This window comes from Lytechinus variegatus, chromosome 5, assembly GCF_018143015.1.
Source record: "Lytechinus variegatus isolate NC3 chromosome 5, Lvar_3.0, whole genome shotgun sequence".
Taxonomy (NCBI): Eukaryota; Metazoa; Echinodermata; class Echinoidea; order Temnopleuroida; family Toxopneustidae; genus Lytechinus; species Lytechinus variegatus.
The window spans coordinates 7,647,631-7,664,468 of record NC_054744.1 but is presented as its reverse complement, the minus strand read 5'-3'; the positions used below and the strand labels follow the sequence as shown (position 1 = coordinate 7,664,468).

Genomic DNA, 16,838 nt, shown 5'->3' with positions numbered 1-16,838 from the left:
GACGTGCAGGGGAACTCCCTTTTCTCTCTCTCGAGGGTCTACAATGACCGCCCCTCCCCTCCTCCATGTACCGTACCTTCCCCTTCCCACAAGAACGGGACCCAAAAAAAATCTTCCCTTCTAAACAACGCTAAAAAACAAACCCAGATTACGTAAAGTTTGACGGGGCCTGAACGTGCACTATTTATTCAGTACACCTCAGCGCGGTTACTATAGCGCTAACTCCGTTTAATTGGTTCCTTTGTCGAAATGAAGAAGAGTCCCCTTCTACGCAAGCATTGGTATGCAAATGGCTTCATCTTTTCGATTGCATGGGATTAAACTTTCGCTTGCCAATGTCTCCACGGTCCGTACGCCGTGTCAGTGTGTTTGGGATCGAGAGAGTCGAGAAAACAAGTTCTGCGCCAACGTAGGGTATTGAAGATTGCGGCGACCACACTCCACAGAACTGTAGCCACTCTGTCGGAAAATTTTGAAAGGAAATATACTATTTTATAGTGAATTATATATCAAGTAATGGACACTGTGTATGCATAATGACGTGATTTTGTGAAATATTAGGAGAAGGAGTTTTGTATGTGCGCGCGATTTTTTTTCTAGACGACAAAAGTTAAGGATCGTCTGTTGCACAGGTGAGCAGTCCCGACCTACGGAATCCCACTGGGGTCGCCCGCCGGGAGCTGCGGTGGAAGAATCTGAGCAAGGCTTGAAGCCTCCTCAAGTGGCGTCCGTGTTTATGCTGCCAAAATGTCCCTGGAAACTCTGCAACGGCTCAAGAATTATGTCCATCGTGGACGGAGAAAATAATTTGGATTATGCAAATATGCAGTTGGATCCCAATATTAAAACTTACAAACAATAGTTGGTGAGTATATTTCTAATAAATAATAAGGAGAAGCGGGCATGGCAGGGGCCCGGGGGAGGAGAGGGGAGATGTGAAGATACTAAGTTAATTTGTACCAAATTGTAGCAGAGTTTACAGAAATAGCATGCTCAGACTGTCACTTTGAATACAGTCATTGTAGATATAAGTTTTCATTATTTTTTTTTTCATCAATTTGCTTAATTATATTTTATTCTAAATTGCCAATGTGTTTAAAATGTAGGAATTAGAAAAACAAAACAGATATCCAAAATTCCATAAGCTATATATTTCAAAGAATTCAGGTTATTGCTCTTCCAGCTGACTGAGGATATGTATATCTGTATTTTGTATTTTGTTTATAAAAAGTAAATGAATGGTAGAAAATGCGTGTTTTCTGTGGGAAATGTTGGAAAATTTACAAAATTACTGTTTTGGCTAGGAATTTTGACCAGTATTTTCTTCTTTTGAGAAAATAAAAAAATTGAAAATACGTTTTTGGCACTTTTTTTCATCTTTCTGTCAAATTCCCCTTTGCAAGGACATTGGAAATATTAAGCATACTAAAGTTATTTTCTGATGCATAAACATTTTCAGTAATAGACTACTACAAGGCCGGTCAGTACTATCACTCCAAATTCAGTGCATCGGCCATCTTCGACCCAAATATTACTCTCCTACTCTTCTCTTTGTTTCTTCTTCTTTTTCTTCTTTTTCTTCTTCTTCTTCTTCTTCTTCTTCTTTTCTCCTCTTCTTCTTCCTTCTCCTTCTCCATGTTCTTCTTCTTCTCCTCCTCCTTCTTCCTTCTTTTTCTTCTCTCATTCTCCTCATCTTCCTCCTCCTATATCTTCTCCTCCTCCCCCTGCTTCTCCTCCTTCTTCCTCTCCTCCCTTCTCTTCCTCTTCTTCTCCTCTCCCTTCTTCTTTTCCTTCCCTCTTTCTCCTCCTTCTTAATCTCCTCTCCCTCCTTCCAATTCCACTCCATCTCTGATAAATTCATAAAGGGTTTTGATTTTGTCACTGATAGGCCATATTACTTGTGAAACCTGTTGACTACTCCAACTCTCTAGAAATTGCTAATGATAGCTAAGTGGCAGATTTAGCCCATCCAGATTGCGGGTGTAGCACTTTGTGACAGCTTAGTGTATACATGTTTCTTTCTATGGCAGATCTAGAATTTGTAATTAGAAGGATGCAAAGTCTAAGGGCAAATTGATAAGACATGTAGATGGGGGAAGAGTTTGAACTAATGAGGTACATATTATTATTACCCGTATCAAACATCTGAGCTGGTCATTTACAAAATCCTATTGCCCTAGATTCATAAATATCATGAAGGGATAGGTATATTATTTGTATTTTCCTCGGTCTCAATGCGCATATTTACTTTGCATGCAGAGACGACGCAAAATATACCTTTGTATTTTCCCTGGTCTCACATCCGGGCATTTGAGGATGCGTATAAAGAGATACGCTTCATAAGGATCTGCGCACCAACAATATACGTCATAATAAAGACATCACTGGATCCTAGCGCTTGCAAGTACATCATAATGGTAAAGTGCAGAGCCTAGACCCTTACATTAACAAGACACAATAGAACTATTTTAAAAAGAAATATCCCCATTATCATGATTTTTGCTCTAGATATCTGATTTGGATGATAATAAAAATATTGACTGGCTCTTCTTTCGGGGAACATCAAATATATTACAATTAAAAGACCCATATTGCCCTTGTCTAAAGACTCGGGCCAATATGATTCTTTTGCTGGCAATATTATTTGATGTTCCCCTCAAGGCCAGTCAATATTATATAAGTATATTATGTATGTTCAATGGGTAATATTCAAAGTAAAGCATCTAGAGTTATAGAGGAGGAGCGCCTCTACTGCCCGCACCGCCTTCCCTCTTCCCCTGTGCGTGCCTGGGTCTACCTCCGTACTACCTGTGGCTCCTGGACATTCCACCTCTTTGTATTCCTTGACATTTCATTGCAGTTTCTTGTTTGTGCACTTGTTTGTGGAATACTCCCCAGGGAGTGGAGGATGTGCACACATTGTGTGTGGGAATGACTGATTGAATCTGATGACCGGGGTAATAATATATCTGTGAAGCGCTTTTATAGACACCTTGTTCCGATGTATTAAGTGCTATATAAAAGCGGATTATTATTATTATGCACTCATTTCCTTAAAGTGAATAATGCTTATACTATACTGTAAAAAATTCATCCACAACCAGTTTCATGTGCAGAACTTACTTGCCTATGACATTTTTGTACATGCAGTGCCTAGACTGCATCTCATATTGCTAGACTGTTGGTCCCATCAGTCATAAACACATACATGTATTCTCTGTTTAAAAGGTAGGCCTAAATCTTTACAATTAGTTAGCAAATGTCTTCTACATTTGATAGCATTCTACATCAATGTGATATGAAGTTCAGTTTTCAACAGTCTACAATACATGGACATTCATTTCAAGTAGGCCTAATGGACATTTATTTTACTTCTGTAGACCCACTAAAGCACGTCATCGTCCAATAGTATGATCAGCCTTGCTATAACTCATTGTGTCTTCAATACTTGTCGAAGTAGAGCGGTATTGATTGATATCTCTAGTTTTAGCAGTAGTCTTAAATACAGACATCTTTAAAGTAAAGCACCAATGTCGGGCCAATAGATGTTATTCTTTCCTGTAGAAGTAGATACAGAGCAGACAGCAATATTGCTCCCAAAATCTTGATAATGCTTGTACATAAATATATTCTGTTAGGAACAATGTTGAGATTTGAGGCAAAATGGTTTTGATTCTATTCATGAATAAATCCCTTTGTGAATAGCAATACTGTATGTGGAGCACAGTAGGCCTACAGTCTGAGTACATTCTTTGCACTAACAGGGTCTATTGATTAGACTACCGTAGTACCATGTGTGTTGAAAGAGCGTCCTGTTGGTAGGGAAGTTGAAAAGATTCTTGACACTTCACGTCATTGTGCCCCTGTGAGTGGATCCAAAGTCTTTCTATGTGTTTTTGCACAGTAGTTTATACGCACAATGACAGTGCTGTAATAAGTAGGCCTATATATGCATTTATCTGGCCTTGAGTTGATAGCGCTAATGTACATTATGTACATACAGGTTCAGTGTGCACAATGTTATAGAGTATATTTCTTTTCTACTATAATTTTTTATAAATGTTAACTTTGTCCATTGGCTGTTTCACTAAATTGATGGAAATCATCAGTCACAAGTTGGCCTAGTAGGCCTGTTGCATTTTAAAGAAATCATCCCAGATATTTCAATTAATGTCACCTGTTTGTAAATTTGACCATTTTCTTTCCCTGTATTACAGTATTAGGCTTTTTCTTCATGTAAGAGTGCAAGTTCAGCCCAAAAATGAGAAAAAAAATCCACATCAGTATTGTATTTTGATTTTACCAATAAAGTGGCTCTTTTGACCTTTGGATCAACTTTCAATTTTTTCATCATTGACATGTATACACAATGACATAACAAACTTTTTAAAAACTGATTGAAACGATTTTATTGGAATTTTTTAGGGGATTGCCATCAAAAGTATTTTCAAACCCGAAATATTAAATGAATTTAGGTCCCCACTGCATTTTGTCTGACACGGCCTATATTACAGAAAATACTGGAGGCTGACTATTTTCTTTTACAGAGTACTTCGAGGACATGGTTTTTATTTATCATATGCAGTGAGGACTGAGTAGGTACATTTAACCCAAATGAAATATACTTCTAGGTTGAAAATATTGTATATATGCCTTTAAAATAATTAATCGAATCCTGAGAAGATCGCTGAGTGCATGGATGCTGCACATGGGAAGTCTATCAGATTCCTTTTGTGCTTGCCCTACTTAGTTACTTTTGTGGTCATGCAAGGAAATATCCCCAATGCTTGAAGGAGAAACTGAAACCTTGAGGCAGGTTGTCTGATGAAATTTGTTTAAAAAAATCACATGCATCTCTTCCAATCAGAATGAAAATATGTCAGAAAAAACTCAAAAAAAAAAAGAAGTTTTATACATGTACTCTGTCTGAAGGGGCGTGATAACATTTAATGGGGGGGGGGGATGGGAGGGGGCAAGTGCGTATTATCGAAGAAAAAAATGGGCAGACATACTAGTATGTAGACGAGGGAAAAAATGAACATGTGATGTTATGTGCATTCTAATTAGCGACAAATTGTGATCCTACAAAATTCAAACTTAACTGACTAAAAAAAAGGTGTAATTTCTTTGCATTAATTGATTCAGTTCAAACTTGTACTCTGAATTCTTGTACATTTTAAATGAGGCAATTATCTGGCCATTGTCACATTTTCTAGATTCATGGTCTAAGTAATGCTCCTTGTCTAACTAGGCCTGTATGCTAAAATTTTGGAAAGGCTAGACATGTAGACAAGCAAACTGGAAATGAAATGTAATTGGTTACAAACTGTGATCTCACATAATTCAAAACTTTACTGACATTGTTTACAAAGTTTTGTTATTTTTTATTATTTTACATAATTTATGAATCAATTCAAACCTTTACTCTGAAGTCTTGTTTAATTGAGGCAATTATCTAGCCACCGGCATACTGTCTAGTGTCTGTACAGTGGTGTTATGTCTTTTGTCTTTATCATTTTGTTTTATCCTCTCTTTTCGGTCGTAATTTGTCCTGATTCTATTTTACATTTATTCTACTTTTGTCGTCCTGTTTTGTTTTTTCTTTTTCTTTTTATTATTTTTTCGTTTTGTCTTGTTCTGTGAGTTATCCTGTTCTTTTTCATCTATTCTGTAAATCTTCGTAGGCAAATAGCAACCATTGCGTCTCTCTCTCTCTATCTCCTCTATTCTCTTACTTTAGGGGGGTTCACATTATACAAGCTATGCTTTTGAGTGAATCCCCCATTTCCACAGATACTTTTCTTTCCAAAGTATTATAATTTTTTCTATAAAATATTTTGTATTTTTTTATATGTTATTTATCATGATTATCATTAATGTATTGTAAATATTTGTTAAAATGTATGAAAATGATTTGTATATTTGCTATTTCTGTTGGAAATAAAATCTGAATCTGTTATAAAATGTTGAGGGGACCAGGTATTGTGTATTGGGCAATAAAAATGTTAATAAAAAGTTGCGAGTGAGCAAAATTTTTTTGGCATTTTTTAAATACAGTTATAAAATTTTGTGATAGATTTTGACGTAATATTCGGATAATGATATCATTTCAACCTTCTCTCTTTCCTTTCTTTTCTCTTTTTTCTTGGTTGTGACATTTTTTTGAGAGGGCAAGGACCCCTCAGCCCCCAACTGTACACAACTGTATCTACATGTATATACAATGTATGTACATATACATGTAGGTTCATGGTCTGACTAACTTAATGCCAAAATTATTGACAGAACGAAAGCCCTATGGGATCAATGATGTTTACTCTGCATGCTGCCTATCAATGTTTGTAAACAACATTTTCTCATGTTTTGGTGATAAAAACATGTATCATTCCATAACTATCCAATGTGGCACCAGGGCGAACATTCCCTTTAAAGCCTTTTAGAACATGAGACTTTGACAGTATGTGACACATTTCTTGTAGTATCTAGACCAAGGTAAAAAAAATTAATGAAGACACGTAACTCCTGGAGAAATTTCTTTCAGGGCATAGCTGCTTGCTTCATTAGGCTAATGTACCCTCACCAGTAGGGACAAGTAATGACTGCTCCCTCAGGTTGTGGTTCGACTGTTTAGAGACCATTTAGATGGCCAATTAGCCAGGGCCTGTGACGGCTTTTTCTCAAGTGGGTGCATACGTGTACACCTCCATCTTGAAGGATTATTTGCCAGTGTCGGATTTATTGTGATTATTGTTTTTGTCCTTGTTTATGTGGCAATTAAATCCCATAACAGAAATGCAACAATAACAATATTGAGAGATGCAACAGTAAAACTATTATCCATTTTCCTTTTTTCCATGATTATTTTGCTTTCTGTGTTCGATGACTAGTTTTTCTTTTTATACTGCAAGCCTCTGTAAACTAGCATATCACAGGGTATGCATTGTACCATGTATTTTTTTTACAGTTTTACAGCAAATTATGTCAAATTGTCAAATACATGCATGTTTTATATTTTTATGTTGGCTAGTATTTTTTCAAGTAACTTACAAATGATGCATAAATTCAGGCCAGCTTAACACATGTACATGTATGTATAACCTAGATATGTACATCTATATATATATATATATCTTGATATTTAAATGATATTTTGGGGACAAGCATGATAACTGGTGTATTCTGTCTTTGTGGTAAAATTGATATTTGATAACTTTTTTCACGGTTTAATATAGGAGAATTCAATTATCAAATTTTTGCTGTCTGTTACATTATTGTACTACAGTGCATGGGCAGAAATCCCAGGGGGACAGGGGGACTTGTCCCCCCTGTAACAATATCAAATGCTCCCCCTTTTTGGTCTTTTATGATGGAAAGAAATGCATCATTCAAAATCGAAATAAAACATGTATTTTAGACTAGATGACCTTACTTCTTGGGTGATATATCCTTTTTCTTCTGCTTGTCAAATTTATTTTGGCAAACATGAATGAAACACATTAATTAGCTCGTAATAACAACTTAGCTCATAACAAATAATAGTGGATGAAATTTATAGGTTATTATTTCAATAGAAATATATTGAATGATTTTGTTTTCTCAATCACTTTTGAAAAAATGAAGGGACATAAGAAAGAGGAAGTCAAGAGAGAAGCATTTTTTCCATGGTGTTTATATAATATATAAACACCATGAAAAAAAATATACAATGTATATTCAAACTTCAAAGAAGTGCTTTCCCTATGAAAGAATGAAAAGTACATGTACATTCTTGATGCATTAGATTTATGATTATCCTTTGATTAAAGCAATTGTTAGTTTAGTGTTTGGTTTCACATTGAGAGGCAATCGACACTCTGAGTGAAAACTCTTCCAGTTCTGAAGCTCGGTATCAAGTTCCATTTATTTAAGACTACTATATTTAGGACAAGAATCCAGTTTATATGTACTTTGGGGCTATGATAGATGAAGGTCTTTGACCTATAATTATTGTAATAGATATAGTATTCTTATATTATATGAGGCACGTTCGACATGGATACTTGTTCTATTATGTACAAAACTAAAACTGCACAAATCCTAATGCACAATTAGTGTGACATTTGGAGTTCCATTTGATTATTCTTAGTAAGACCTACAATTTTATGTACATTTATATGTATATAATGGGAAACTTGTGTTCTTATTATTTATATTAATTGTGGCCTGTTAAAAGAGAGCACGAAGTAGCCTGAATAATCTAAATAAGTAAAGAGCAAAAAGAAAGTAATGTTAGTTTATGCTCAAAATTCATCTTAAAATGTAGAAGAAATATGAAGAATGTTATTCTATAAAAGTTTTGTAACGTAAATGTTGGCCTACATGTATATTAGGTTATAAAATGTTTGGTTTACATGTACATTATAGATTGTTTTTTTAACTTTGTCATTGAGGTGCTAACTATGTAGGCCTTTATGTATATGTATCAATTAACAGAGTTCAGTAGCAAATCAAATGTAGCTCCATGTCAAAATCAAGGTGTCCTCGCACTCCTCGGTAGCTTCCACGATTAAATGGGGGCCTAAAATTACCAAAGTTCATTCGCCTGAAGGAAGCCTTCTCGCCAGTTGATTCTTCTTGATTCTATGCCGATCCGATGACTGGTGTTTGGTTTGTTGGACAGGGATGATAAAGACGGCATTACATTCTTACATCTCCATAACAATAGTAAACAATGTCTGATCCGTGAACAGGTACTGCTCACACAAATCAAACACGGTATGGATGATAATCCGGAGGGGGGGGGGGGAGATAGTGGAACAGCATTTGGATGACATTTCTTGTAAACAATATAGGGTCTATAGGGTCTACAGTGTATGTGTGCAACAAGTTAAGTGTTATTCTGTTTTAAACCTTGATACAAAGACCAAATAGATGTCATTGTGCATATGTTGTACATGATTGATGGTGAAGTTTACATACAGTGAACATGTTCTTTGAGGAAAAAATGTAATTCTTCCACCATTCAAAGTGGCATTAATGTGGCAAGTACAAGCAATTAATACCTGTACATTAATAATTTAGTGTTATATACAAGGGCAAAGGGGGATTCATTGTATTGTCTTAAATAGCCCCTCAACTCTCGTTGCACAAGAGCCTGTGCAAATATACAACTGTAACATGTAATTTGACCAAAAAGGAGGGAAAATGGCTGCTTCAGTAAATATTATTTTTCTAGTATAGATCATGGACTGATGGGCTAGTCATAGTATGTTTTCTATTTGTCCTGCAGCACAGTCCATGCAACAAATTATCAGTGCATATTGTTGTTTCCTCTATTGATTTTAGAGATTAAATTTTCAGATTAATTATGAGTAGTTGAAGTTTACCTGTATCAATAAAAGGAGCTTAGATATGTACATTGTAGGATAACCTTTTCCTTTGAATACTGTCATGTGACCTTATTGTTTCATCCACTTCAGAATATACATGTAGGTGATATGTTTGTGACATGATCCTTTCTATTTCTATACCCATGTTCAATAGTTCATTGAAACAGGTTCATTAGCCCTAGTCTTAGGGCATCACATCTATCGCCTGCAAAATGTCAAGCTTGGGGTGTTTGGGACGTTTACTGGCAGTTGACATTTTAGCAATTACCAAACCGAATTAGGAGAAGTTTTAATCAGTCCGTCCAATCAAATCAAGTGTAGCAGGACATTGCCGGGAGTAGAGGATTAGCTTAAAAGCACAAAGTGGCGCAGTCATGTAGCAATCGTATTAGGACATCTGCTGTGAGTTACCGATGAGGCCGATGCGGTGTTTCTGTAATGTTGAAATGCCTTGGTGACGGATGCGTTGATCTGATGCCTGTTTGAGCAGAAAGTCCATGGAGTGTAAATATTCGAGGGATGACTCCAGGAGTGATAAAGCTGATGATGGTGATGATGATGATGATGGTGATAATGGTAGTATTGATGGTGATGACGATTGTAAATGGTGGTGATGATGGTAATGGTGGTATTGGTGGTGGTAGTGGTGATGGTGATGATGGTAGTAGGCCTAATGATGTTATTGGTGGTGGTAGTGATGATGCTATTGGTGGTGGTAGTGATGATGATGGCAGTAATGATGCTATTGATGGTGGTAGTGGTGATGGTGATGATGATGGTAGTAATGATGTTATTGGTGTTGGTAGTGGTGATGATGATGGTAGTAATGATGTTATTGGTGGTGGTAGTGGTGATGATGGTGGTGGTAGTGGTGATGATGGTGGTGGTAGTAATGATTCTAGTGATGGCAGTATTGGTGGTGGTAGTGGTGATGATAATTGTGATACATGTAGCAAGGTGGTACTGTAATGATAGTGATGATGGTGGTGACAGTGTAATGATGCTACTGAAGTTACGGCGGTAATGGTGGTGATGTTGATGATGATGGTGGTGATGATAACAATGGTGATGTTGATGGTGGTGGTGGTGATCGTTATGATGATGATAGATGTTTTTTCGTCTATCCCTTTGTATACCCCATTGCAGCCCTTTTATTGAATTATTATTCTTTATGAAGGAAACATCAACACAAATGAATGCCTAATGAAACCCTTTTTCATTTTTTTTAAAGAAAATGAATAAAAGTCTAATATACAAACTGCTTTTCTTTGTACCTACCTGATTGTAATCATTGTTTCAATTTGTGAATTGGGGATGAGCTATATGGGAATTTTCTCCTCGCTTTCCTATGATTGTTTTGTTCACTATAAAAGTTCATCTATTGTCTTACAAAAATGCGGCAAATCATGAGACAACAGATCAACTTCTATAGCGATTCTCTACTACCACGATGATCAACATCTTCCTCACGATGGTAATGTTCTTTATTTTCTTTCACTTACGCAGATTCAAGCCACTACCAGACAATCATGTTCAGCTGAGTTGCGTTGCTCGCGGAAGTGGATAGTGCCCATCATGGATCCCCTTTTTATGGATCATATCGCTTACTACGACAACTACTCTCGCGGGTACGTGGTGGAGTACGTGCGAGAGAACAGGACAAGGTGTTCTAGCTGGCTTCTCCTGCCTGCAGAGAACCTGTGGCCAGTATGGCTGCGAGTCACCCTGTACCTACTGGCAATGATCTATCTGTTCATCGGCATTGCCATCATCAGCGATGTCTTCATGTGCAGCATCGAGGTCATCACCAGCAAGCAGAAGACGATCATCAAATACGACGCGGAGCGCAAGGTCCACGTCAAGAAAGAGGTTCTCGTCTGGAACGAAACTGTCGCCAACCTTTCTCTGATGGCGCTTGGGAGCAGCGCGCCGGAGATCCTTCTCAACACCGTCGAGACATTACAAAACATCACAGAACTGCCCGACGGGAGGGACAGCTTGGGGACCTTCACCATCATCGGCAGTGCCGCTTTCAATCTTCTAATAATCACGGCTGTTTGTGTCGTCAGTGTTCCCTCGCCGGAAGCTAAGAAAATTAAAGAATTTGGAGTGTTTTTGATAACAACTCTCTGGTCATTATTTGCATATGTTTGGATTCTTATTGTGGTCTTATGGAGCTCAAAAGGAGTTGTGGACATCTGGGAAGCGTGGGTTACGTTAGGATTCTTACCATTACTTATTTTATCGGCTTATGCCCAAGACTCTGGATGGTGGTGTAAGAGGACTCCTTCTGTAGGCAACGATCCTAACTGTGGAAGCCATTTGGTACGTATCCAGTTTCTTTTGATTTGATTTTTATTTCTCTGTTTGTTACATTTTTTCCATCATAGTAATTCACTTTTCATTGTATTTAATGATCAATGCATTTAGTTTTATTGTAATATTTTTTTCCAAGCTATTGTATCTTGAGTTAATAAGAATCTTATGAAAATATGAATCTAAAAGTTGGTACCAGTAGCCATATTCAACTTTGAGCCAATAGTCTTGACCACTTGGATCTCCATACACCTACTGTTGTTTGAAAATTGTAACAAAAATGTGTACAATAATTATTCCATTTATCCATCCCAACATTTATCAAAGTTCTCATGAAAGCCTGGACAGTTTTTGTAAATGCAAATCTAGCATGGGTGGCAATGTTCTCATCATTGGTTTCAGTTATGCATGGATCCATGGTTCATGAACCATAAAGTTGACTTCATAAAGGTTAAGGTGTGATGAAAATAACCTGTTAAGTTCAAGCCAGCAGATGTCCTGAAAGTTTAAGAAGTCATTCATCTTCCCATCATTCAAGAGCTCGAACCAACTGACAAGTAAACACTGTCAAAGTAAACAATTAAAGCAAATAGAAGAATGACAAGAACAAAACAGCCTCATCTTCTTACAAAAAATAAAATGTCGAGATCACAGAGAAATGCCTCTGCAAGATGTTGACGCAGCCTCGGACCATCCTAGACAAATAATTTGACATAGATCCTTGAAAACACAACATACCCATTACAGAAAATCTGGAGAGTAAATCCACAGGTTGTTGAGAGATTTGTTGAACTTGAAGGTTTGAAGACCACAGGGTGTATAGTGTACAGACATGCCGTAATCACTAGTTGAAAAATCAAAATGAAATACACTTGTAGTTTACTGTACCAGCTTTTGTCTTGATCAGAAAGATTAGTAGTTCAGAAAATCGTTAATTGAACATTAAAAATGAATATATGTAGACATGATATACATATAGGCGGAGAGTAAGCAGTCTAGGGAGAAAGTGGAAGGGAGGGGGGGGGGGGGGGTGTAAATAAAACAGACACGAAAGCATCAAAATAAATGCGCAAAATGCACATTTAGCACGGCTAAACACAAAAACTTTTCTTTTTACTGGTCCAACCTATTCATGTTGGACCAGTAGATTCCCAGTTTTTCAACATTTTACTGGTCTGAACCTAAAATTTACTGGTCCCCCAAAATGAATATACAAATTATTATGCCATGTAGACTTCAGGAATCATTTTACAGTGTGAAATTCATATCCAATGAATGTGGATGGAATATTTTTGCCATATGATAAGTTATTTCTGTAGAGCATTCAATGCAAAGTAAATTTCATACAATTATTGATGGAAGCTTGAAGTGGAGGATTACTATGCCTATCTTGGAGAGGTACATGAACATGTTAATGCCAACAGTGTTCACTTTCAGAAATTTGTAATAATTTTTCTGCTTGTAGTTGTTTTTCTTATTTACCGGTAATTATTTTCAGAAAAACCTTTCTGCAAAGTAGTGAAATACAAAGTTTGGGGCCTGTTTATATGGGGGGGGGGGGTGCAGACAAGAACTATATATGTGCATGACGTTAGATTGTGATGAATACAATTCTAATTCAAGATGAATCAGGCTGGCTTGTATCATTCCTGAGGGTATCATTCTAGCCAGCTTGTGTATCTTGGGATCCTCTCATCTTTCATCGGTAAAACATCGCCCTTTCTCATTCCATTTCTCTCAATTCTTGTCCTTCTCTCTTGTCTTACTTTCTATCTTTCGCAACTCTACCATATATGTTCATATAGTAAAATAATACTTTGTGAAATTTGGGTTATTGTTTTAATAGACATGATCTATTGCTAGGATAGGGCCGTGAGCATCTTTGGACAGTCTGTGCGCTCTATAAAACAGCACCATTATAATTATGTTGTGTTAGTGTTTGTTACTTTTTCTGTCTCTACAGGCGGTGCTGTACCATCCCGAGTTTTGCCCAATCTCAAAATTTTAGACCGATCGGCCCTCTTCGCGATTAATCTCGAGATTGAATAAAACCCCGTCTCCACCATCGCAAGAAGAGCGATTCCTGCTTGAGTGAGGCATCGATGCATAATGGTCTGCGGCAGTGAATAAATAATCCTGAGTGTGTCTGCACCTACGAATTAGCGCGATAATTTGTGAAATAGCGCGCTATATTGCAAATAATCCCAAGTTGACTTGGGATTGCAATCTCGAGATTAATCCTACGAACTAGCGCGGTAATTGCGTCTCCATTGCAAATAATCTCGAGATTTTTCAGATCGGGATAATTTGGCGGATCAGAAATAGCGTGCTAATTTGAAAACTCGGGATGGTGCAGACGGCCCTTACATGTATACATTATCAATATAAAAATCATCCAAACCTGATAATCACAAAGTGGGCTGACTCACTCACAGAGAGGACTAGCCCTGCTTGCCCTAGAAACATGCATGTACCTGTATAGTCTGTTTTATTCAATAGCATATTGTCAGGATTTAAAATGACAATAATTGAAATGGCAACATGTAGCCTACACTTGAATTTGTTCTTTGATACAGTATAAAAATGTTCTACTTCATATCTTATTGATCACGTCAGCAACGGTAATGCTCTTGTTAGTTTGATTGAAATGTCAAGATATTATGTACCGCTGACATTTCAACATGTCGCTCTGTCGGTGCTGGCAAAGCCTTGCATCTGACTGGAAGTTAATCAGACTGAATTAAACTCCCTGTCTACATGGATTCTGGTTATAATATATAAAGAACAAGATGAATTATTTCAGTTGGCCCATCTCCATCAACCTGGGTTTTAGGTTAATTTTTCTCATCCGGAGTCAATACATTCTCAGAAACAAATATATTCAAATTCAAATTCAACCTTAGATTATTTTACATCTTTTAAAACAAACAAGATGCAGTACATGGAGATCAAATCAATCAGTGATTCTATAATAACAGAGTAGAATCACAATGAAATTGTACAATTTTGTCAAAATAACCAAAACAAAAAAATATATAAAGTAATGAATGGGATGTGAGGGAATAGCAAAAAGCCAATAGGTCAATCTAGGCTACTCCTGACTATACATGTATGCTATATGTGTATTTGGTAAATCTCCCATCTGATTCACAAGTGGCAATGATATACCAAGGCTGAGGCTTGGCAGTGTGAAAGTGGTTAATGCAGGTCTGAAGTGAGAATGAATAGAATAGAGATTGATATATGGAGGATTGTATGATTTACGGCTGAAAGCTATCGATATCAATCATGCTCGGCATTGTGGGTAGGAAATAGAAACTCATCCGTTTTTACTGATAGCCAGATGCCAGATAATAAAAAAAGTCATCCAAATTCAGCACACGAGACGATTCTTCATCAGCCCGTGTTTGCTTTAGATTCAGAAAAAAAATTTCTTCAGCTCGTGTCATGAGGGTTCTCACTAGATCATGTGAAAGCCAGCCTCATGTACAGTGTATGGTGCATGCCCAACATAGGCTCCGTATTTGAAAGGCGTTATAATAAATTATCCCCCGCCAAAGCCCAAATGCATATTCTATTCACTAATTTTCTAAATCAAACATGCTTGTCATTTTGGGATGGAAATAGAGACTCATCCGTTCTTACTGATAGCCAGATGCCAGATGATAAAAAGTCATCCAAATTCAGCACACGAGACGATTCTTCATCAGCCCGTGTTTGCTTTAGATTCAGAAAAACAATTTCTTCAGCTCGAGTCATGAGAGTTCTCACTAGATCATGTGAGAGCCTCATGTATGGTGCATGCCCGACATATGCTCCATATTTGAAAGGAGTTAAAATGAATTATTCCCCAGCCAAAGCCCAAATGCATGTATTCACTGATTTAAAAAAAAGGTCAAGTTTTTGTTGGAATGTATAAAATTCTGCTGTAGATACAGGTAGTGTCCAAATGCAAAAAAAAAGCTGAAAAGTTATTTGGCTATTCACTGACTATGAGGCAGACAATTGTGAACTACTTTTTCATTCCCAAATGTCTAAACATGACATAAAATTAGTGCTGCCACCAAACGGATATCCAAACGGTTTTCATTTTTTGGTTTGGGTATCCGTGGACACTGATTCACCACTTTCCTGTCACAAAAACTCATTAAATTTAGTAAGACTCACCAACAAAATAAGTTTTAGTCGCCAATATAATCACCACTATCAATTAATCTTCTTCGGTAATATATTCCTGCCGAAAACCATCATTTTTATATCAGTTTTGAAACATGATCTTATATCAGTTTTGGAGCATGAAAATGTCTGATATATGATTATAATTTTCTGCCCTTTTTGTTAAAAAAGAGAAGCTAATAAAATAATCCTGAGTACTTGACAAAAAGATTGTTCAAATGGGATGGGTATTAGGTGGCACGTGAGTGTGACAAAACCATTGAGAATCAAATCTGAGTGGTCTATCATCACCACCCCCCCCCCGTCATTCATTCACAGGAATGATCGGGAATATTGAATCCATTTTAAATCGATTGTAAGAAACCTTTAGTTGTGTGTGCATGCATTGCAGTCACAAATTGGTGATTACATCTATCTTCGAAAAACGGCTGTGATTTTGCTTTTTTCAGATATACAATCTTGTTCATGCAGATACATGTAGGCTAGCATGAGGGGAGTGCGTCTTGTCTTTGATTATCAGTCACTGATAAATTTGGTATGAGCCAATCGGATGACATGATTTTAGTAGCTTATAACAGTTATCTTATGGAAGTCATGGACAATATGCCTTGTGAAATGTCCCCTGATCTGAACAGGAAAGAAATGGAATCTTAGCATCCACTCGACGACGACCTGACGACATACAATGATATGAAGTCTATTTCCAGTTCTGCGATAATTGATGTATTCATGACTTCTGATGTGCTGCGTTCGGTCGCCTCTTTAGTCTTTGTGCCCTGGCAACATGATTTTTAAAGAAATTTTGAAATAGTTTCAACCATGGTTGGGTTCATCAAAGATGAATGCCTGTCAAAACCTGAAAATGAAACACTGAAAACAAAAGTGTTTTGAAAGACGGTTGTACAGAACAATGGTCACTAAAAATTGCTTGGATGCGACAGAACTTAATCACAAATTAGTAATGTCATCGTAGTGACT

General features: G+C 37.0%; 1 protein-coding gene across 5 annotated transcripts in view; it reads left to right on the top strand.

Moving 5' to 3' along the window:
* The first annotated feature begins 241 nt into the window (after window positions 1–241).
* Window positions 242–16,838, top strand: part of LOC121415181 (sodium/calcium exchanger 1-like) — a 94,735-nt gene continuing 78,138 nt past the window's right edge. For 2 of the 5 annotated variants that reach the window (XM_041608329.1, XM_041608328.1), the window contains exons 1-2: window positions 242–865; window positions 10,875–11,693. In XM_041608329.1, coding sequence (XP_041464263.1) covers window positions 10,944–11,693 — 750 coding nt within the window. In that variant the 5' untranslated portion in view covers window positions 242–865; window positions 10,875–10,943. The remainder of the gene's footprint in view (window positions 866–10,874; window positions 11,694–16,838) is intronic. The other 3 variants (XM_041608332.1, XM_041608331.1, XM_041608330.1) reach the window with 2 other exon arrangements.